Here is a 21,675-nt window from a genome sequence, read left to right on the forward strand (position 1 = left end):
CTCTAAATTAGCTCCCAAACCTCCTCCTTCCCTTCCTCTGGCTGGAGCACCCTGCAGAGCAAGCCTGAGCTCCCGTTTTGTCACAGGGCTCTGCCTTTGCTGAGGTGCTGAGGGGGCTTTGCCTGCAGAGCACATTGTGATGCTCCCATGTGGATACAGGGAGCATCCTTGGCATGGTGTAGCTTAAGGCAAACTGGAGCACTTTGGGGAGAGGCTTGGGGGCAAACTTTTGGCACCCCTTCTCCCAACCTTTGCTATCCCATCCCCTTGCCCAGTTCCTTCCTCATATATCTGCTCGGCAAGCGTTCAGTTTCTCTGCTGTGATGCTGAGAGTGGAAGCACAGAGCTGATGGATGACCACCAATAAGCCTCCCTATGGAGGCAGGAGGTCCAGCCTGTGCTTGCCCAAGGATGCTGCTGAGAGCAGCCAAGGTCATGGCATCGCTGGCGGCACACATGGCCGGGACATCTGGGATGAGGTGAAGCTGAAGCAGCAGAGCAGGAGGCGTGCTGGCTGTGTATGTGTTGGAGCAGGGGACAACCTGTGCCGTGTCCAGCTGTCCCCCCCCCTACCAGCACCTCATTTCTGCCCTTGCCAGGTCAGTCAGTGAAGGCAGCGGCTGGTTTTGCTGTGCTCTGAGGTGGGAGCAGGCAGCGGCTCAGCATTCCTGCTCTTTGTGTCCCTGTGCTCTGCATGAGCAGGAATGCTGCAGGGCAGCTCTTTTCCCAGGGCCCTTGGGGTGGTGGTTTTGGGGCAGATTTGCCTGGCGGTGCTGCTGTGTTTTGGCTGTGGCTGTGCTATGGGGCTTCATCTTTTGCTTCTGCTGTCTCCTCTCTTGGGATAGAAACGGAAAGGGCTCAGCTTTGCTGTTTCTCCTGGAAATTGAGGCTTCAGCTCTAAAAGCCTGATGTCTCAGCACCCCCACTGGCACTCCAGCCTTCGCCACTGAATACAAATTGTTATTTAAATGTCTCCAACAACTCTCTGTAGGTAGCTTTTGGTTCTCAGGTGCTGCAAACAGAGAGCAGGCATCACATCTGATCCACTCTCCTGACCCCAAACCACCCCAGAAAGGGCTTGTACACCTACACCTTATGCTTTAGGGCTCTTGGCATCCAGACTTTGCCCGTGGGTGAGGAAGGTGATTCCTCCCTGGAGGGCTGAGCATCACCTTCAGTGCGAGCATCGCTCCTTCTCCAAGCCCTCAGAAGTGAGAGCTCTGCAGAGCAGCCTTGGGCGCTGGAGTCTGTCCGCTTCATCCTCACAGTGGGTTCTTTGGGAAATAACAGAGGAAAATTCCACTTCGAGAGGCACAGAACTTGGGGTTTGTGGTTTGTGTTTTCTAGAGGCTCTGTCAAGCTCCTGCTCTCTCCCTCCTCCCCGTGCTCTGCAGTCAGCTCTGAAGCAGAACTGATCTTTTCTGCCAATGCAACGATTAGCCTTTCTGCTAATGACCCAAGAACAGTGTCCAAAATAAATGAGCCCAACCTGCTCATCTTATTAGCCAAATGATTGCAAAGAAGGAGGAAATATCCGCAGAAACCGCTTAGGCAGCTGGAATTGGGAAGCGTGGTGGAGTCATTGCTCGAAGGATGGAGAGGAGCCATATGTCTTCAAAAAGCTGGTTCTCTCCAGGAGCTCTTCTGCTATCAAGGTGGTTCTGCTCAACCCCTTGCTCCCCCTTTTGCAAGATGACCCTGTGGGGCTGGAGCTACGCTGGTTCCTAGGGAGGTGAAGCTCGGGATGGGCACATATTTCTCTCTCCTGTCTTCATTGTGTTGCTTTATGGCTTTGCATGTCCTTTAAATGACAGTCAGCAGCGCTGGGATGTCGGTCAGGATTGCAGCTAATGTGGCAACCAGTACTTAGTCGTTCTTCAGGAGTTGTTCTTGTGTCCTTCAGGCTCTTCCCAGTGCACTTGGCAAGGTCGATGAGCATCCTTGTTTCACATGGGGAGGGATGAGGAGCAAAAAAGGAAGAGGTATAGAGGCACAGGGGGGGTTCTGCAGGGAAGGGAGGTGAAAGGGGGCTTCTGCAATCCCGCTTGTAGATCCTGGTGATGCTCAAGCAAAAAGAAAGCTCACCTTGGGAAGGAATCTCAGGCTTTGTGTAAATGTAGGAGGGAAACAGGGCTAGGTGCAGGAGAAGGGGTACATCACGAGGAGAGGTGAATACATGGAGAAGCTGTGGGCTGTGACAACCCCCTGATTTGGGAAACGATCTCTGTGGGGCAAACTCAGTTTGAAAGGTGAGTTGTCTCCCTGGTTGCTAGTCCTGTGTCTTGGTAAGTGTCTCACCATCTAAAAGGCTTGATCCTGTGCAAGGTGACAGTGGTGTGGCCATTCTGGGGGGCTGAGGCTCAAGGCTGAGATGAATGCATAACCCTGTAGCCTTGAAGCTGGTACCACATCAGAGGATGTGTGTGAGTCTTCTGCCTTGTTTAATAGTGGAGCAGAATGCCCTTGTTCCTCTTGTCCCCCTGAGTGAGGACAACTGCAGACCTGGCTCACAATACATGAGGTCCTAAGAACTGCTGGGAAGGAGGAGGAAGAGGAGATCATCCTCCTTCCAGCACTCAATGTGTGTGCCATATGCTTCCCTGACCTTCTCCATAGCACAGGTCCTGCTTGTTCAGCATCGCAGCCCACGGGGTCCTGTCAGCCCCTTGGCATCGCCCAGTGTCCCACTGGGCAAATACACAGAGCTGACATATACCGAAACCACTTCATGCATGTTTGTGTGTGTACATATGAAATATAAACTTCACATAGATGTATGTATATGTATTTTACTGAGCTGACATCTGAAGGGTGTAATGTATGGAGATAGGAATCATGACTTCTTTATCTTTATATAACGAGTTCTTTGCTCTTTGTTTTCTACTGGCTTAAATTGTGCCTTGGACTTCTTTCCTCCTTTCCTAACTGGTGAGGGAATTGCTAATTGTATGGTTTTGTTCAGAGAAGTTTCAGGTTAAAACGATTCTCTCTGCTGGAAAACATCCTGACAGTGCAAACATGGAGAAGTCGAACATGAAGTGGATAAGCAAAAGACTCTGGTTATCTCTGCAGTGCCTCATTGCACTGAACCTCCCTGGAGAGCTGCCTCCAGTCCCTGGGGGTTGGAGGGTGGTGAGACACGTGTGTGAATTCACCTGCATGCCCCAGGGCCCTGCTGATTTTTCACTGTCATCTCCTTAAACAAGTTTTTCAGGTTAAGGATGAAGGGGTTTGGCTGTGGAAGGTGTGTTGTGACTGCAGGGTGGGTTTTGTTATGCTGTTTTGGGTGGGCATGTTGGTTTTGCTGTTTTGGAGTTGCTTTTTAGTACCCCAAGATTTCTACGTGTGTCTGCCCTGTTGATGGCACTGGCATCAGCTGGGATGCTCCAGGGAGTACTGCCTCTCTAGAGGGTTTGGCAGGATGAGGATTACTTTTCCATACAATCTCTGGGGTGGAAAGGGTTTGGAGAGGGCAGTAAATCCATCTCTGTGCCCTTAGGCAGGATCAATAACCCTTCATCACTGATGATGGATGCTTCTCTATCCTGTTCTGCAAGACTCCCCTGGCCCTGCAGGCGGTTGTGGTGTTCCAGCCTGTGTGCTCTGATGCAGATTTGGGCTTGGATTGCGGCTGACCCAGGGACGAGCAACCTTACAACTCCCAAAACACATTTCCCTTCCTTCAGCCCAACTTTACAACAACCTAGTAGTACAAATAACTTTTTACAGTGCCTGGACTGGTGGTTTGAAGCCATTGATGGAAATCCTTTTCCTGTCAGTGTTTCGCTCTGAGGATTTACCCTTGAGTATACCTTGCTCCTGGTGATGAGCAGGAATGCAGGCTGGCATCCTCTCATGGCCCGGGTTTTGCCTGCAGCTCCTTGGGCAGAGCTTGCAGACACATGTGAATGCGTGGACTCCCTGCTGCTGCTTTTTAAGCTATCCATTGAAAAATGGGACATGCCCACGCTCCAGGTAGCCATGTCCATTCCTCTTGCTCCAACGTGTCCCTGCAGGGACTGGGATGCTTGGTGCAGGGGTGATGGAGAGCTGCAGTGATTGCTGAGGGCCCTCAGTTCTGGGTTCTGGATTTTTATTCCCTCAGGCTCCTTTTTTGTCTGTGCAAGACACATCCAGCATCTGGTTTTAAAACAGACCCCCCTGACCAGCTTGTGTGAGGGTACCTGGTCTTACATAAGTAACTGGGCTGCTCATCTGCATTCCCAGCACATCCTACTGACTGTATCCTTGGATTTATGGATTTATTCTTGTCCCATTCCTACAAAACAAAGGCGGGGCTGTTTCTGAGTTGCCAAAAGGAAACTGGGGTGCCAGGATTGAATGGTTTTTAGACCAGATACAGCTGTGGCAGGAGCTGGGAACTGAATGCAGCATCTCCACAGCCATGTCCTGGCTGCCTGGGTAGCAGAAAGCCATGAGCTTTGGAAGTGCTTTCAGCAGGGGATGACTTCAGGCAGGCTCCTAGAAGTGCTGTTACTCTTCCTCGTGCAGGATCTCTGGTGCATAGGAAGGTCCTTGTGATGGATAACTTGGTATCAAGGTGCCCAGCAGCCCCAGCCAGGAGTAAGGGCTTTGCTGGGCTTCTGGTAGAAGCTCCTGTCACCCTCTGCCCTGATCTGGCAGCTATGGGTGGTGGCAGGTCACCAGAACTGCTGTGTGCAGGGCAGTGATATGGTGAAATGAAGCATTTGGGTTATGGAGCTCTGCAGTGTCAGTGGGTAGAGCTGATGCTCAGTCTTGTTCTGCTCATACATGGGTCACCTCGCCTTGGGGGAAGCCCAGGAGGGATGCCTAGCACAGCAGGGTGATCACCAAGAAGGAGAGTGGAAAGCTGAACCCTGGTGTGGGTTCTTGACTCTCTTATGGGGCTGTAGGTCTTGTGATTTTCATCCCTGTGTGTTTGCAGCTTGCGAGGGTTGTGGAGTCGCTTGGTCCCTGCTAGTGCGACGTGTTCCCTCTCTGATATAACTGCTTCGTGCACAGGGTAGCTGTTCATGACAGAAGCTCATGGTAGAGTTGTGGGGAGGATCTTTGGGCTCAGTTCAAGAGCGCCACTGAGAGGTGTGAAGAAGAGGAGGAAAACAAAGGTAGAAATGAGGAGTCGTGGGAAACTCTCTTCAGATTCCCTTAAACCTCAAGATCTCACTCTGACAAGTCCCGTCTGGGGTGGACACATGGCGCTGCAGCTTAGGGCCCTGTAGCAAATCCCCCTGGAGCAGCCCTGCCTGCTGCTGACCCCACAGCCCTCCTCTCCAGGGTTGCACCCACCCTTTAAACACCCAAGAGAGGTATTTAACTCCCCCTTTGCACACTGGCCTTGTTCCAAGTGAGACATTTGTGGGTGTACAGCTGCCGAGTGTGTAACTTTACTCACCCGGTGCTCCTGGGACAGCCTTTTCCTTGTCTCATGCTATGCAAGGCTATCACATTAAATTGCCTGCTGCAGTCACTGCCGTCAGATTGGGCTTGATCTCGAGTGTCCATTGGAAAGGAAGCCCTGAGCTGTCGCTGGGAATGTTGAAATGATAAATGCTTTTTGCACCTGGAGATGGGAAGGAGCAGCTCTAGGGCTGGTGTGATGGGCTGCAGCCTCTGCTGCCCGGCTGTGTGTGGGCAGCTCTGCCCCTTCTCCCCAGGGCCGAGCATCTTGGAGGGGACCAAGATGTCATGGCAAAGCCCTGCTGGTGGCTGGAGGTAGCTCAGGTCCTCAGCTGTGCCCTGGGATGAGTTAGAGAGAGGAGCTATGGTGGGAGTGGGACCTGTTTGGGCAGAAGGAAAGGTGCGCTGCCTATTGGAATGGGGATACAAGGGATTGAGTGGAGCCATGGGCTTGTTTTCTTAATTGTTTTCTGCCTGTACTGATTCTTCCCCAATTTGGGCTCCCAAGGTCCTATTTCATGCTGGATCCTGTCCCAGCCTTATGCTGAGGCTGCCAGGAGAGAAGAGCTTGTTTGGAAAACTCAGCTCCTTGATGGAAAACACTTGCCTACTTTGGAGCGAGGGTTTCCTCTTCTTAGCTGGGCAGTGCTGGCTGTCCCCTTTGTGGTGGCTCAGATCCTGGGTTTGGCTGTGTGGAAAAGCCCTGCTACCCCTGGAAGATCCCCACTGGTGTGGAAAGCCTGTGTCTCACATCCCGGTGCTCCCCAGCCACGGACTGGAAGGTTGCCTTCACCTCAGTGTTTTGCACATTGACCGGGTGTCCTGAGCTCCCTGAGTTGGAGGTTTGCTCAAGGACCGTGCAGGGATAGACCAGAAAGGTTGAACCAAATTTCCGTCTCTCTGCCTGTACTAGGGACTCTGGGCTTGTTTTGGCTTCCTTTGTCCCGTGGGAAATGACTCTTTTGCGTTGAAAGCCTGAAAGGAGGTCGGATGCTGAGGACATCAGCTGAGCGCCTGGGGATCATAGAATCACAGCCTGCTTTGGGTCGGAAGGGACCTTAAAGCTCATCCAGTTCCAAGCCCCTGCCATGGGCAGGGACACCTTCCACTAGAGCAGGTTTCTCCAAGCCCCTGTGTCCAACCTGGCCTTGAACACTGCCAGGGATGGGGCAGCCACAGCTTCTCTGGGCACCCTGTGCCAGCGCCTCAGCACCCTCACAGGGAAGAACTTCTCCCTTATATCCAGTTAGGAGCAAGGGGAGGGTTTGAAATATGGAAACCCCCCTGCAGACCTGTGCTGCCTGTCAATCAGATGCTTCTTTCTATCTGGGAGCAGTCTCCTTCCCTCACCTTCCACCTTCACCTTGGCACCTGGGCGAGTTTCTCCATGAACAAACAGCTATATCTTCATCTCCGGTTCCTGCTTTCCCCTCAGGCAAAGCTGTTTCTCCTGCAGGAGGCCAGGCCCCCTCTGAACATGGGAGCATTGCATGGGCTGGGCTTTATTTAGACTAGCTTGTGAACTCAGTGCAGTTGGTTGGGCACCGCATCAGGGCGAGCTGTGATGGAGCTGAAGCTGGTGAGAGGTGGTTTTCCTGCCTCCTACAAGCTAAAACCAAACAGTTGGGGGTTTTGTGTTATGGGGAGGGGGAAACAAACCAAAGCTCAGTACCCACTGCCTGCACCAGGAGCAGCAAATGAGGAGGGGAGAGCTGCTTTGTGAGCCCGAAGGTGTGGGTAGAAGGGCTTTATTAGCTCCATTTGAAATATTTTGTCTCCATTCCCATTTAGCTGTGGAATCTTAACTTTATTTTAGCTTTAAATTTAGATTTTCGAAACAGGCCTGTCAAATTAGTAAAAAGGAAATTTGATTAGAAAATGGCAGCAGAATTGAGATCTTTGTTTTTCTCTGCGCATGATTTGGCTTGGAAATCACTTTTACCCAAAAATACCCCACTGGAAAGTGGCTTTTAGCTGATCAGTGCTTTCCAACTGGAAAACAAAGTGGGGGGGGGGGGGGACAGAACAGCCTTGGTGGGGCTCCAGGAGCTGCCCTTCCAGTGCCTGGGTTAGTGGTGATGCTGAAACCAGGGGGTTGTAAAGCTGGTTGGGGATGGGGATGGGAATGCAGAGCCCTTTCCTGCCTGTTAACCCCTTGATGCATCCAGTATCTGTTCCCAGGCTGTGGGTGGGAGCACATCCTGGGGGGCATGAGTTGAGGGGGGAGGATGAGGAAATTAAATGGTGAAGTTAAACACAGACTAGTAACAGTCATGGGGAGTGGGGAGGGCTGGAGACCTGAGACCTGCCATGCCCAGGGCTGCCCCACAGAGGGGCATGAACGTCCAGAAAAGCTGTGGCTGCCCCATCCCTGGCAGTGTTCAAGGCCGGTTGGACACAGGAGCTTGGAGCAATCTGCTCTAGTGAAGGTGTCCCTGCCCATGGCAGGGGGTTGGAACTGGATGAGTTTTAAGGTCCCTTCAACCCAAACCACTCTGTGATTCTACGAAGGGTGTTTTGGGAGGCAGCTTTTCTTGCACAGAGCCCTGTTTGAAGCCTGTTTACGTTAATGAGTTCATCAACTGAATATCCAACCTGTTGGCCCTCACAACCCCCACTGGTGTCACTCGGTGGGTGAGCAGAGGTGGGTGCTGCAGCGGGGGGCACAGTGCCATGATCGCCACTGCTGTGGATGGGCAGATGACTGGGAGCAGCTCCAAAACTCCAGCCTTGCCCGTTCCCAGCCTGCTGTCGGGGCTGGAGCCGCCTGCCATCGGTGCCTGAATTCACAATTACTCACAGATGCTGCAATTACGCTGCGACACCGTGTCAGAGCCCTCACGGCGGCACCGGCGTGTGCACAGGGATGGGAGGGGGGTTATTAGCCTGTTATTATCCATTTACCCAGCTATCCGGGCTAATCAGCTTTCAGATGGGAAGAATTAATTGGTTTCGTTCAGAGCACCAGGCATGTTTAATTGAAATGGATTCTTTCCCATTTCCAAATGGGCACTTTCCCCGACGCTGTTGGATGGGGAGGGAGAGCTGCAGCCTTCCCATCACGGACCCTCACTGCTGCAATAGCAGTGCCCTGCAATGCTCTCTCCATCTGGGAAGGAGTTCTCATTTCTCCATGCACGTACCCTGCTCAGACGTGCTCCAGACCCTCTGCTTACAGTGAGGCTGAGGAGCGCAAGTCCCACATTGTCTCGGTCCCTTGTAGCATATAGAGCTTGGCAGATCATCTTGGTGGCACTCGGCTGGCATCACTGTGATGTTCTTTGCTGTGGGCAAGGGATGGACTCAGGAGAGGAGAGTCCCCAGGGCTGTGTGCAGGATGCTCAAAGCTGTTGAGAGCTGTGCGCTGGAATAAAGCCAGTCTGTGCCCTTGCTGCTGCTCACCCTACTCCCAAGGAAACTCCTCATGGATTTGCTTTTCCACTGTGCCCGGCCCCAGGGTTATTTGGAGGCACAAACCAAGGGCTGAGTGATGGGAACTCTGTGTTCTTGGGCAGGAAGACAAAAAAAAAACCTGAAACACTTGATAAATTTTATCTCTGTGCGAAGTCCCAGTGAGGTTAATGGGAGTTAAGTGTATGGTTAAGTGCTGTACTTAACTGGGCTCGTAATAACCGGTGGGAATAGCTTTGGTGGTTTGGGAGAGGAGGTTTGTGGACTTGCTGAGCTCGTTTGCTTTAAATCAGAGTCTTAGATTTCCCCCCTCTGTGATACATAGGGGCAGCAGTGCATTCCTCAAATTGCATAGGTGCAAATTGAGAGAACTTCTTTGTTTCGTTATTCTCCCTTTTTTCCTCTGGTGTGCAATGCCCAGAGTACCAGTGGAGTCTCCTCTCAGGGATACAGGGGGCTGCAGTGTGTAACTGCTGTAGTGTGAGTTATGATGCCAGAATTGCAAAGTACCTTCAGATGCCAAATGCTCCAGGACACGTGCACGGAGCTTTTATCCCCATTATTGTGCTTGAACGCCCTCCCTCTCCCCCCGGAAAGCAGTGGTTCATGCTGCTGCCTGTCAGAAAGATGCTCATTATGCTGAAGTATTTGCACTTTAAATATGGTAAGGCACTTGTTTTTACACAATGGACTGGATCGTTCCCAAAGCAGCTGCCAGCTATGGGCTCAGGAACAAACCTTTTATAAAACGCACCCCAACAAAATGAGCTCTTTCCCTCCACTGCTGTGAGCACAACAGCACCTTCCATCAGCTCCTCGCTCCGTAAGTTGTTTTGAGATGTCCAGAATCCCAGACTGGTTTGGGTTGGAAGGGACCTTAAAGCTCATCCAGTTCCAACCCCCTGCCCCGGGCAGGGACACCTTCCACTAGAGCAGGTTGCTCCAAGCCCCTGTGTCCAACCTGGCCTTGAACACTGCCAGGGATGGGGCAGCCACAGCTTCTCTGGGCATCCTGTGCCAGCGCCTCAGCACCTTCACAGGGAAGAACTTGTGCCTAAGAGCTCACCTCAATCTCCCCTCTGGCAGGTTAAAGCCATTCCCCTTGTCCTGTCCCTACAGGCCCTTGTCCAAAGCCCCTCTCCAGGTTTCCTGGAGCCCCTTTAGGCACTGGAGCTGCTCTAAGGTCTCCCCTTCAGGAGCCTTCTCTTCTCCAGGCTGACCCAGCCCAGCTCTCCCAGCCTGGATCCAGAGCAGAGCTGCTCCTAAATAATTTCTAACCCCCTTTTCCAGTCTCTTGCCTCTCTGTGCTGTACCCTGCATAGAGCAGCAGCACACACTAGTGCAGAGGAGACCTGGTCCGCCAACGGGCCTTGGGCTACTCCAAGAAGTCCCTGTTACTTAATGCTGCAGTGACTTTGTCTCTGTGCTTTGCCACCTTTCCCGGACAACTATCCAAGCTGTGACAACCCCCAGAAGCTGGCAGGTTAATTGAGCAGAAAGGATGCTGTACCGTGTCACTCATCGGCACTTGGAAGCTGGAGGCACAATGTGAATTGTGTTCGTGTTCCTTCATCCGGAGATGTGCATCTCTTATTAGATTAATTTTTTCTTAATATATGCAGAATATATAGTGGGAACAACATTAATTCCTGCTAATGGCTGCGAGATCCACCGAGAATTAACTGCATTCTTTGTAAATTAGTGAGGAAGCAGATAAACACAATTATTAAAGGAGCAAGAAAGGTACTTTTGCAACAGCACTACATGTTACTCATTTATCTGATGAGTGTTCTATACTTTTAATTATATTTCATCACTTGCTAGCAAATGCTCTGCTGACAGATATTGTAATAATCCCAGGTATTTGAGACCTCGCTTTGGCATTTATTAAACCTTTGTTTGGAAGGGGTGAAAAGCAGTGGGGGAGCTCAGGTGTCCCCGAGTGGCTGTGATTTTTGGGGGCCCCATGAGAAACGCCACTTGAGTCACACCTTTTTCTGTGACTGATGTCTGGTGTCCCCAATGTAAGAAGAAAATGGAGCTGTTGGAACAAGGCCAGAGGAGGCCATGAGGATGGTCAGGGGCTGGAGCACCTCCCATATGAAGAGAACATTGGTGCTGTTCAGCCTGGAGAAGAGAAGCTGTGTGGAGACCTCAGAGCAGCTTCTAGTGTCTGAAGGAGGCTACAAGGATGCTGGAGAGAAACTCTTCATCAGGGTCTGTAGTGAGAGAACAAGGGGTGATGGGTTCAAACTGAAATGGGAAGTTCAGGTTAGGTGTAAGGAAGAAGCTCTTCCCTGTGAGGGTGCTCAGGCGCTGGCACAGGGTGACCTGAGAAGCTGTGGCTGCCCCATCCCTGGCAGTGTTCAAGGCCAGGTTGGACACAGGGGCTTGGAGCAACCTGCTCTAGTGGAAGGTGTCCCTGCCCATGGCAGGGGGTTGGAACTGGAGGAGCTTTAAGGTCATTTCCAACCTAAACCAATCTATGATTCTATGATACCATGCTGCTCCGTCCATTGGGGTCATCTGATTAGCAGGCTGGCTTCCCTTTTGGATGCTACAATGAATATTCTGCATTTTTTAAGGCAAGAGAAGGCATCAGCTTGGACAGAAGCTGTGGAGGTGTTCATGGCCTCTGCTGGGCAATGAGTGAAGCACAGACATCATAAAAGTGGCTCCAAAAAAATACGGAGCAGTGTGGCAGGGAAATCTGGAGAAACCCCTATGAAGTGTTCCCATAGGCAGCAGTGTCTGCCCCCAGAGCAGGAGGAATGATGTGCAGGGTGAGGAAGACTCAGGCTCTCATGAGACTGGGTGTCCTTGCTCAGGCATGTGTGGGTGCGAGGTGCAAATCTGCAGGGATCTGATTAAGAGGAACACCCAAGAGACCTTCTCTACTGTAACATGGGAAGCTCTCGAGGGAGAAAAGGTGGGGCAGGGACATATTCCTCAGTAACATCCAGCAAACATGCATGGTGAAGCTGCTATTACTGATGATTTCAGAGAAACCAAGCCGAAACTGAGCCTTGGAGGACTTTATTGCTCTTCTCTTTCATTTGAGAAGATATTGGGGCCACACATAGTCTCTTTGTGGTCCTCCTTGATATTAGGTTGATTCCCATTTGCCCTTTCCCTGGCAGTGCAGCCCTGGCTGGGATGCAGCCACAGGGCAGCTCCGCTGGCATTGGTATGCTCCTCACACCAGATGGTCAGGGTTTGGGGTTTGGTCTGAATACAGAGCAGAGAGGAATGGTGCATGGGTGGTAGCTTGCTGGTTTTGAAGGACTTGCCTTTATCCCTGCGTTTAATTGCAAGCTGCTTTGTGTGTTGGCACAACCCTGGGCTCTCAACCTGCAATGCATGGTGGTCCTTGCTCATGAGACATCGCCTGTGCTGGGAGAGACTTACTGTGGATGTAGTGACCTTTTTTATGTGAAACCAAGGCTGTTTATTCTTTACTCAAGCGAGTTTTGGCTCCCGTTTGGGATATGGCTAAAATGCAGTGCAGGTGCTGGGTTTAAATGAGCTGAGCAGGATGAACACATGGAAGGGTCTGTAGCAGGATGGGCAGGGAGGAGGGATGGGGCTCAGTAAGCAAAACTCCTTGGGAGAAAACAAAAGCTGCTGTTGTTGTCTCTGCTTTGTGCTCAGCCAGACTGCCCATGTTAGGGAAACATGAGGGTGAATGCACAAGACCTTGTTGTGTGTTTTAAACCCCTCTCTCTCCAGGGCAAGCTCTGTGTTTGATGGGTCAGCCGATATAGGTGATCCATTTAGCATGTATTAAAACCACAGTGTATGCAATCTGTGCTCCAGCTTTATAAAGAGCTGGCAATCAGGTGCTAAATCCCATCACCTCCAGCCCTCCTCTTGCAGTTCCCTGCAAATACATGCTTTTTTTTTAACATCCTAAAAATGGCTTAGGAGTCATTTGGAATTGTTATCCTAGCAAGATGTGCAGCTCGGGATATACAGGCATGTTTGCTGTGATTGAGGGTTGTGTGTTTTGGTGCTTGCATACGGCCAATGCCTGGGAGACCATTCAAATAAACATTTACTGGAACATCACATTGCATGTCTGAATGGCACAGAAAGGCTGATTGGCAAGTTCACTCCTCCTTTTTGTTTCCATTCTTGGATGAAACAGCACAAGAAAACTCAGTGTGGCTTAAGGAATATAAAATTATATGGAAATGGGACTTGTTTATTTTTCTTTAACAGGGGAAAGTCAGAGATTTTAAAGTTATGGTTCCCACAGCAACTGTAACTCTCATCTCTTGAGCATGTGTTATACTTTACAGGACTGTATATGCTATTAAATTTATGCCCTGTATGTGTATGTGCAGCATGGCAAGCAGAGCGGCCATGTGTGATGGATCTGCACAGGCCTGATGGAACCATCCTGTGGGAATCGTTCCCTTTAAACTCCCTGAACTCCCTTACAGCTTGCACTGGTAGAAGCCTGTTCAGAGAGAGGGGTTCATAGGTGCTATCAGCTCTGGGCAGGGTTAGGTGACATGGTTATGGCAACAGAAGATGATGCTCCATCATCACTGGAGCTTGGTGCTGTTTTAAGAGCCAGGAAAGAGGGGAAGAAATGACATAACATAGTTCTCTTTGGGCCACAATTCAAGCAGTCATCCCTGCTCAGAAGAGCACTGAGGCATGTGCTATAGTCTCCTGGACTGTGATGGGAATTAAACACATATTTAGAGCTAAGCGTGTGGTTAAGCACCTTGACGAAGCAGTGCTCGAATGAAGATTTGAAGCGTACAGGGAGAAAATACAGTATATTTTTGGTAGATTTGCCTTGTATCATTGCTATTTCTTATGGAGAGGTGGGGTTGAGTGGTTTGGAGATCAGGACTGGATCCACACCTCTTTGGAGTGTGTGTGTGTGTGTGTGTATACATATATATATTTCCTGCTGGTGTTCATCTCTTCCTTGCTAGCCTTCATGCTGCCTAGCTGCCTGTCCTTGGCCTCATCCTCATGCTCTGTCTCAGTTTCCCTGCCTGATGCTCACCTGCCCACAAGCTCATTTCCTGACCACGCAGCACATGGGTACAGGCTGTCAGAGGGTGGTTGTGATTCATGGATGGGGTGGGCGATGTGTCCTCCAGACAAAAGCTGCCTGCTCTCAGGAAGGGCAGTGGGCAGGACTGTGCATCCCTGAGGCGTGCCAGCACTGCTCTGCATTTTAGGCAGGTGACCTTCAGTGACTGAGATGTCCCAGCTTTCCCAGGAATGTCATGGTTTTTGCCATTATATTTTGAAACCCTAGAGCAGCCTTCCAATACCTAAAGAGGCTACAAGAAATCTGGAGAGGGGCTTTGGACAAGAGCCTGTAGGGACAGGTCAAGGGAGAATGGGTTCAAACTTCAACAGGGGAGATTAAGATGAGCTCTTAGGCAGAAGTTCTTTCCTGTGAGGGTGCTGCGGCACTGGCACAGGGTGCCCAGAGAAGCTGTGGCTGCCCCATCCCTGGCAGTGTTCAAGGCCAGGTTGGACACAGGGGCTCGGAGCAACTTGCTTTAGTGGAAGGTGTCCCTGCCCGGGGCAGGGGTTGGAACTGTATCAGCTTTAAGGACCCTTCTAACCCAAACTATTCTATGATGATTCTTAGATGATCCTTGCTACAAGTCAAGCTCCCAATTTTTCATGCCATCCACGCAGGAAGAGAGTAAGCATCTTTACATCCCTGATTTATATTGTCACATCCCTTCTGCACCAGAGGCTGTGTGAGGACTGGGTGGGCTTGGTCAGGTCTGTGCCTGCAGGAACATCTCCTGAAGCAGGATGCAGCACCTTCCCCAACTCCACGTGCTGCTGCTCCACTTCTATCCATGAGCCCTGCTTTCCTCTTGTAGGAGATGTGACTGCTTCTTGCAAAGCCTGTTCCCCAAGCCCTGGCTGGTGTTGTCCCTACTCTAGGAAAGAGCACATTAGAACATCTTCTCCCCAGCTTCCTTATTCCTTTAAAGCCAGAGGGATTGTGTGCTGTCTGTGGGTATGTCCTGCACCCCAGGAGGGTGAGGAAGCAGCAGAGGAGGTCGTGATAAATGGCACTGCGTAGGAGAGGAAAGGCTGAGAGATGTCTGCAAAGATCAGCCTTATTTTTCATTGTTAATGATGGGAAAGAAGGTGCAAACAACATCTTAATTCAGGTTTTCAGCAGAAATACTTAAACTGAGAGGTGCAGCGAAGAGAAAAATTATGCTAAGGCAAAGGAGCCCTAGGGAGAAGCTGAAGGTTTGATCTGGAAAGGGAAGAAGCAGACACCATGCAGCCCAACATGTTAAATGGGGTATTTTTTTCCAAAGTGGAGTCTGGTCTGGCAAGAGACCTGCTGGTGGAGCTGGGAGGAAGAGGATGGACAGGCCTGGGCTGCCCACTGGCTGTCTTGTGCTCCAATAGGTGTCTTCTTAAAGGTTGGCCCAGATGATCCTTGAGGTCACTTCCAACCTGGATTCTATGATTCTCTGAGTTTGGCTGCAGCAGAGGGTTCAGAGGAGAGGATTGACTGCAATTCACAGACACTGCTGTACCAGCCAGTGTGGGTGATCCCAGCTCTGCTTCTGGTTGTGGTTTGTCCTGGGATGTGGCTCTGGAGGATCTATGCCCAGGAGCCAGTCTCTGCCTGGTGAAATGGCATTTATCGGGTCTCTGTGCTGCCGTTGGCCATCACTTTTAGTTAAATTAATTAGAAATGTGTTAGCTCCAATTACAGCATGGCTAAAACCTAATGCAAATGTTTTCTACACCTGCTCAGTGAGCTCTGCTTTATTATAGCTCTTGGCAATGGCAGAGAGGGGCCAGGAGAGGTTCGTGTCTTGAGCTGTGGAGCTCTGAGGTTTGGTCCATGCTGGTGGCATCTTCCCTTTTGCTGTGCTGTTGGGTGATGTCTTACCTGCCTGTTGTGTCCCCGGTTTGGTGGTGCTTTCTGCATCTGGGTTGACCTAGGAGAGGATGAAATGCTTGAAAGAGAAGTATGGAAGAAACAGAATTAGGGGAGTGGAAGAACAGGAGGGACTTTGAGGTCACTGCTTTGCCCTCGGGTGCTGTACAGGGCACAAGAACACCCTGAAGCCTTTATTTCTCATTTGAAATAAAGCATAACTTCTGTAAGGGCATCCAGCCTTGATTTAAAAATAAGAAAGAAATTTGACGGTGATGGATAATCCACTCCCACCCTTGGTAAATTGTCCTGGTGTTTAATTACCTTCACGGCCAAAAAGGAAAGAAAGGGAGAAGTACAGTGTGAAGAGCTCCGAGGGATGCGTGGTTATTGCTGGATACCTGTTTGCTTACCATGGTTCACCCACTGGGATTACGCAGGGTGATGTGATGCACCAGCACCTGGGTCCTGCTCGCCCCAGCTCTCTGTGGGGTGCAATGGGGGGGGTCTTTGTGCAGGATGTGTGCTGGGCAGAGCCTGGCTCCTCCTAAGGGACTGTCCTTAGAGCAATGGCCCTGAGCTGTGAGAGCCCCGTCGCACTCAGATGTAGGTAGGATGAGGCTGGTGGTCAGCACAATGTGGGGTGATAATTGGATTTGGATGTCATATGGGAGCCGTAGTGGATTCAGAGTAGGAAAAGTGAATGGGATATTTCTTCCTGCAGGCCAAAAACCTTGTACTGATGTTCAGCAGAAGGGGTCAGGCCAGGGCTGGGTGCAGTGCTGTACTATTTGGCGCTGGTTCTGCTTTGACCTACAGAAGGAATGCTTTGGTATAACTTGTCTACCCAGCTCAAACCATATTCTCCTCCAGCTTGGGACCTTCTGTGACTTTCTGGTGGTGGGCAGACCTTTAGGACTTGCTTTCCTAATGGTTGGGCTGTGTCGCTGTGGGTGTGCTGTGTTTGACTGCAAAGCTGCAGGGCTGGAGGAGGCCTATGGGGGCCACATCACATCCACCCCACTGCAGGGAGCAGAGATGACCAGGAAGAGTCAGGAAAGCCCAGAGCCTGTTGCAAGGACATTTGTTCAGGCCCCATAGGAGAAGCAGGGCTCCATCATCTTTCACCACTTTGGTAGGGAAGGGTGATGGCTTGTGTTCGTGCATCCTCTTGATGCTCAGATATTGTCCAGCATCTTGGACAGATACCCAAACAGTGATCACCTTCCAGGTCAGCAGCTTGGCAGCCTTCATAGTTCATAGGAGTGTCCAATTTCTTGGGCTTTGAGGTGGCTTCTTCCATCAGTTTTCTTTCTGTGCTTCAAGTAAGTCCCAGCCTCGCCACTTTCCAGCTTCAGGTGGGGTTTGCTCCAGTGCCCCTAGCCTTGCAGTTCTGCACATGCATATCTTGTCCCCACCAGCCCTTTTCTCCCCCATCCTCCTCCTCCTCCCATCCCTCCTCATCTGCTGTGGGCCTCAGCAACCCAGCGGCTGTCTCTCGGCCACGCAGGAGCACGGTGGGAAGGACATTACGTGGGAGAATATGCATGTTCACAACTCGGAGGATTAAAGGCCCGTGTTCTTATCACTGCAGAACAGAGTATTATAAATCCAGCCTTAGAATACCAAATCCCTGCGCGGCTCGGCCATTGTTTGGGAATATTAAAAAGCTCAGAGACAGAAATAATCAGTTTCCGAATGACACATTGTCAAATAAAACATTTCTCATATTATCCATTCCTTCCCCTTTCTCTCTCCCGCTCCCTCAGCTGGATAATTTAACATGAAAAATAGATTAAAGTGAGGCTGGCTTGAATGCCTCCTACCTTTGACTCCTTTTTTTTTCCCCCTTTTCCCCAGGAAGCGTTCCCAGGGTGTGCAGCTGGTTAAACATACAGCTGGTACCATGGGGTCAGGGACAAAAGGAGCGTGTTGAAAGCGAGCTGCCTGCAATGAGCCTGTGAGTGCTCACCCAGTGGGTGGCACAGGCACCCCCAACCTTTCCCAGGCACAGAGGAGGCCATTGTCTCGGTGGCTGGTAGAGCAGAGATCCCTGGCTTATCCCCAAAGGATGCAGAGATGTGGCTGCATCAGATTCCGCGAGCCGACCCCGTCATTCGCAAGCCACCAGAGGAATGGCACATTAATAACCTGTGTGCCTTTATGCCTTCTCCTGATTCCTCCCAAGCAGACACATCTTTAATTGAACACGCTGACATGTTTATCTGCTCCTTGCTGTTCCCTGGGGGAACAGATACAAGGTGAGCCCAGCCAGGCAGCTCCTGCACTGCTGTGGATGCCTAGACCCCTTCCCTGGGTCCGTCTGGGAAAGCCGCTCCTCGTGCAAGGCTTTTGCAGGCATTCCTGACCTTTTCCAAGCAGCTGGGTTGTCTCTGGTTGTGCTTTTCCAGGGAGGGCAAGCTCTGCTGTGTCTGTAGATACGGAGTGTTCTGCCCTTCTCTGCACTGCAGCCGCTTCACAGTTGCAGAGCATCCAGACATAAGCTGCATCCAGCCAGGCAGCTCGGGGACTTGGTGGTGAGGCTTTGGAGAAGGCTTTTCCCAGTAGTTATGTCTTTGAGTGTTGTTCCGAAACCCTTCTGTAATGTGAAGCCCTCGCTTTGCAGGAAGGATGCTAGCACACAAGCTGGATGTGATCTTGCAATGTGGTTGGTGACATTGAAGTTTGTGGCCCTGCTGTGTCCTTGTCACTGAGCCTCCCTTCTGGAGGGTCTGGTGTGCCATGGTTTCTCTCCTGCAAGCTGGACTGCCAAGGAAATGGCCACAGCTCGGTGCCAGCAGGTACAGGTGGGAAGCTCCTGTGATGCTTTGGGCTCTCCATGCATCAGGCACTTCACAGACCCAAGAAAATGCATGTCTGCTCTTCCAGCTTAAGGTGTCCAGGCTGGTTCTTGCTTCTGAGCATGGAAGACCATGAAGGGTGCTCGTTCCATGGTCTTTAAGTGCTCTGTTACTGCAAGACATGAAACTGTTCTGCTCACCCAGCCCTACCTTTCTCCAACACAGAGATGCCTGAGCATCTCCTGGATGCTAAAATGCCTTTCCTAATGGTAACATGCACTGGGGAAGTCATCTGAGCAATGTCCTCCTGAATCCCCAAGCCCTGCCCCTGTTAGCTACAATCAGGGGGCAGAAGAGGGGGTCTTGATGTGGGAGAGGCTGGGCTACTCTATGTAGCAGGTTGTGGTGCGGGGTGGTCCAGGGAAGCATCTTTCCTCTGCTTTTGCTCCCAAGGCCTCTCCCTCAGCTTAACTCCTCCTGTGAGCTGCAGTTTTCAATGCCACCTCTTTACAGCTGATCCTGTTTGAGCCCTGGGTACAACTCTGTGCTTTGCATTTGATGCAGAGGAAATATTTGCACTTCTCCACTTTGCTTTTGCTCACTGTAAAGTTCTGGGCTGCGGCACCCCCTGTGCCTGCCCTGATGTTCCAGGTTGTGCTGCAAAGCCCCGAGGGCTCCTGCTGCTCCTGATTTACGTGTCCTGCTTTCCTTCTCTGCCACAGGATAAAATGACTCCGACCCTGAAGAGGTGAAGAGGCTGGAGGCTGGTACATGCGCAGCTCCTGCCTGCGCAGACTAAAGTGGCTTTAACCTCCAGAGCAGCCAGAGGCAGGGCTGGCTCCCTTTGGTGCTTCTTATCCCGGATCCCTTAGGAGGAGATGCCGCTTCCATGGATATATTATAGATATTTAGCAAGTTGGGTTTTTTAGTAAAGAGGTTCGGTTTTATTTTTTTGGTAATGTAATTGAGGGCTGTATTGGATAAAATTTGGAGGTGGGGGAAGAGGAGAGCTTTGCAGAGAAGGTTTTGGTCTGGAATAAGATGTGCTGTACCCGCAGGTCTGCAGCTGAAGCCTTGTTGAAAGCTAAGGCACATCGCAGCCAGAGGTGCTGGAGGTGGGGTCAGTGCGCCCGGTGGTTGCACCATCATTTTGTTGTGTCTCTGCTGGGGTTTTAAAGCTCCTGGGTTGGCGGCTGGGTTGTCTTAATGAGGTTTTTTCCTCCTAAGTGGTGGGATGCAATTGCCTCCTTGTCCATCTCCCTATGCACAGTGGCAGGGAGGGCTTGACCACCTCAGGCCCCTCTGTCCCCCCACTGAGCTGAGGGGACCCAAGGGTTGTATGATAAAAATAAAGACCCTGGGAGAGTGGGCAGAGCTGAGCCAGGGTGTGACTGAGCTGTTTCCAACTAAAAGCCACCTCTGGCACACTGCTCACCTGCCCAGGATGTCCCACCCAGGGGTGGCTGCTCCATGAACCCACCTGTGTGTGGTTCATGGAGCACTGATGAAAGGGTGCTCTGGGGGTGGAAGAGGAAAGGGTCTATGGATGCTGGTTGCAGCATCTCCGGATGCTGGTTGCAGCATCTCCTGATGGTGCCTTCTGCATCTCATCATCCATCCCTGCGCCTTCTGCATCTCCTGACCCGTCCCTGTGCCTTCTGGATCTCATCACCCATCCTTATGCATCTCCCAATCCATCCCTGCACCTTCTGCATCTCCTGACCCATTCCTGTGCCTTCTGCATCTCCTGACCCATCACTGTGGCTTCTGCGTCTCATCACGCATCCTTGTGCATCTCCTGACCCATCCCTGCGCCTTCTGCATCTCCTGACCCATCTCTGCGCCCTCTGCATCTCATCACCCATCCCTGTTCATCTCCTGACCTGTATGATGAAAGGGTACTCTGGGAATGGAAGAGGAGCGGGTCCATGGATGCTGGCTGCGGCGTCTCCTGATCCATCCCTTTGCCTTCTGCATCTCCTGACCTGTCCCTGCACCTTCTGCATCTCCTGACCAGTCCTTGTGTCCTGTGCGTGCCCCATCCTGACACATGCCTTTTGCTCTCCTCTGCAGGGTGGGCTCATCGCACTGCTGCTGCTCCTCCTGGTCTTCATGGTGGCTCTGTATGCCCAGCGGCGCTGGCACAAGCGCCGCCGCATCCCGCAGAAGAGCGCCAGCACGGAGGCCACGCACGAGATCCACTACATCCCCTCGGTGCTGCTGGGCCCCCAGGCCCGCGAGAGCTTCCGCAACTCACGCCTTCAGGCCCACAACTCAGTCATCGGGGTGCCCATCCGCGAGACCCCCATCCTGGATGACTACGAGGATGAGGAAGAGGAGGAGACACCGCGGCGGGCAGAGCCCAGCACCAGGGAGGATGAGTTTGGCAGCCAAGTGACACGAACGTTGGAGAGCCTGGGCCGGGGTGGGGACGAAAAGCCTGACTATGAAAAGAAAGGTTTGTGGCTTTTCTGTCTCCTCTGTCCCTCTTCATGTCCCCTGCCAGGGCGTCTGTCCTGTGTGGTGTCACCTAGAGAGGATGGTTCATCCCTATATAGCCCCACAGCTGGTGCTTGTCTCTCCAGGCTTTGGTCCTCAGCTGTCATCTAGAAGGTGGTTTGCAGACCTTGTCGTGGAGCTGCCCTTCCTGAGATGGGAATCACTTCTGGATGGTGATGGGGAAACTGAGGCTTGGTTGCTGTGAGACCTCAGTTGTCATTGCCAGCCCCAAGGACCAGGTTTCTGGTCTAGTACCTCTTCCTGACTGCTTTGCTGGTGGATCAGGTGCCGTTAAGGGTGCCTGAGCTGTGTGCTTGGAAGCTCCATGGAGATGTGGATTTGTGGGATTTGACCTGTTTCCTTTGTCAACATCCCCTTCCAAAACCAGTCTTCAGTTTCCAACATGAGCCTGCACAGCATGATGATTTGGGAGGCTGATGGCTCTGCTTTGAGGCTTGGTGGAGTGTCTGCTCCTAGCAATGGCAGAGACCACTGTGAACCCCCCATTGGGTTCGGGGATGCTGGATGTGGGAGCAGAGCTGGCATTTCCCTGGGGAAAGGAGGACAAAATTGTCCAGGGAGGAGTCACTGCAGCAGCGCTGGGACTCCTGTCTCCTTAACAGGATGGGAATGCTGGGATTCATGCTGTGGGTATGTGCTAGCACG

General features: G+C 51.6%; 1 protein-coding gene across 2 annotated transcripts in view; it reads left to right on the forward strand.

Annotated features, from left to right (window-relative positions):
* Nucleotides 1-21,675, forward strand: part of ASTN2 (astrotactin 2) — a 351,114-nt gene that overhangs the window by 75,344 nt on the left and 254,095 nt on the right. For both annotated transcript variants that reach the window (XM_030507189.1, XM_030507188.1), the window contains exon 3: nt 20,584-20,968. In XM_030507189.1, the coding sequence (XP_030363049.1) occupies nt 20,584-20,968 (385 nt within the window). The remainder of the gene's footprint in view (nt 1-20,583; nt 20,969-21,675) is intronic.

This window comes from Strigops habroptila, chromosome 15, assembly GCF_004027225.2.
Source record: "Strigops habroptila isolate Jane chromosome 15, bStrHab1.2.pri, whole genome shotgun sequence".
Classification (NCBI taxonomy): Eukaryota; Metazoa; Chordata; class Aves; order Psittaciformes; family Psittacidae; genus Strigops; species Strigops habroptila.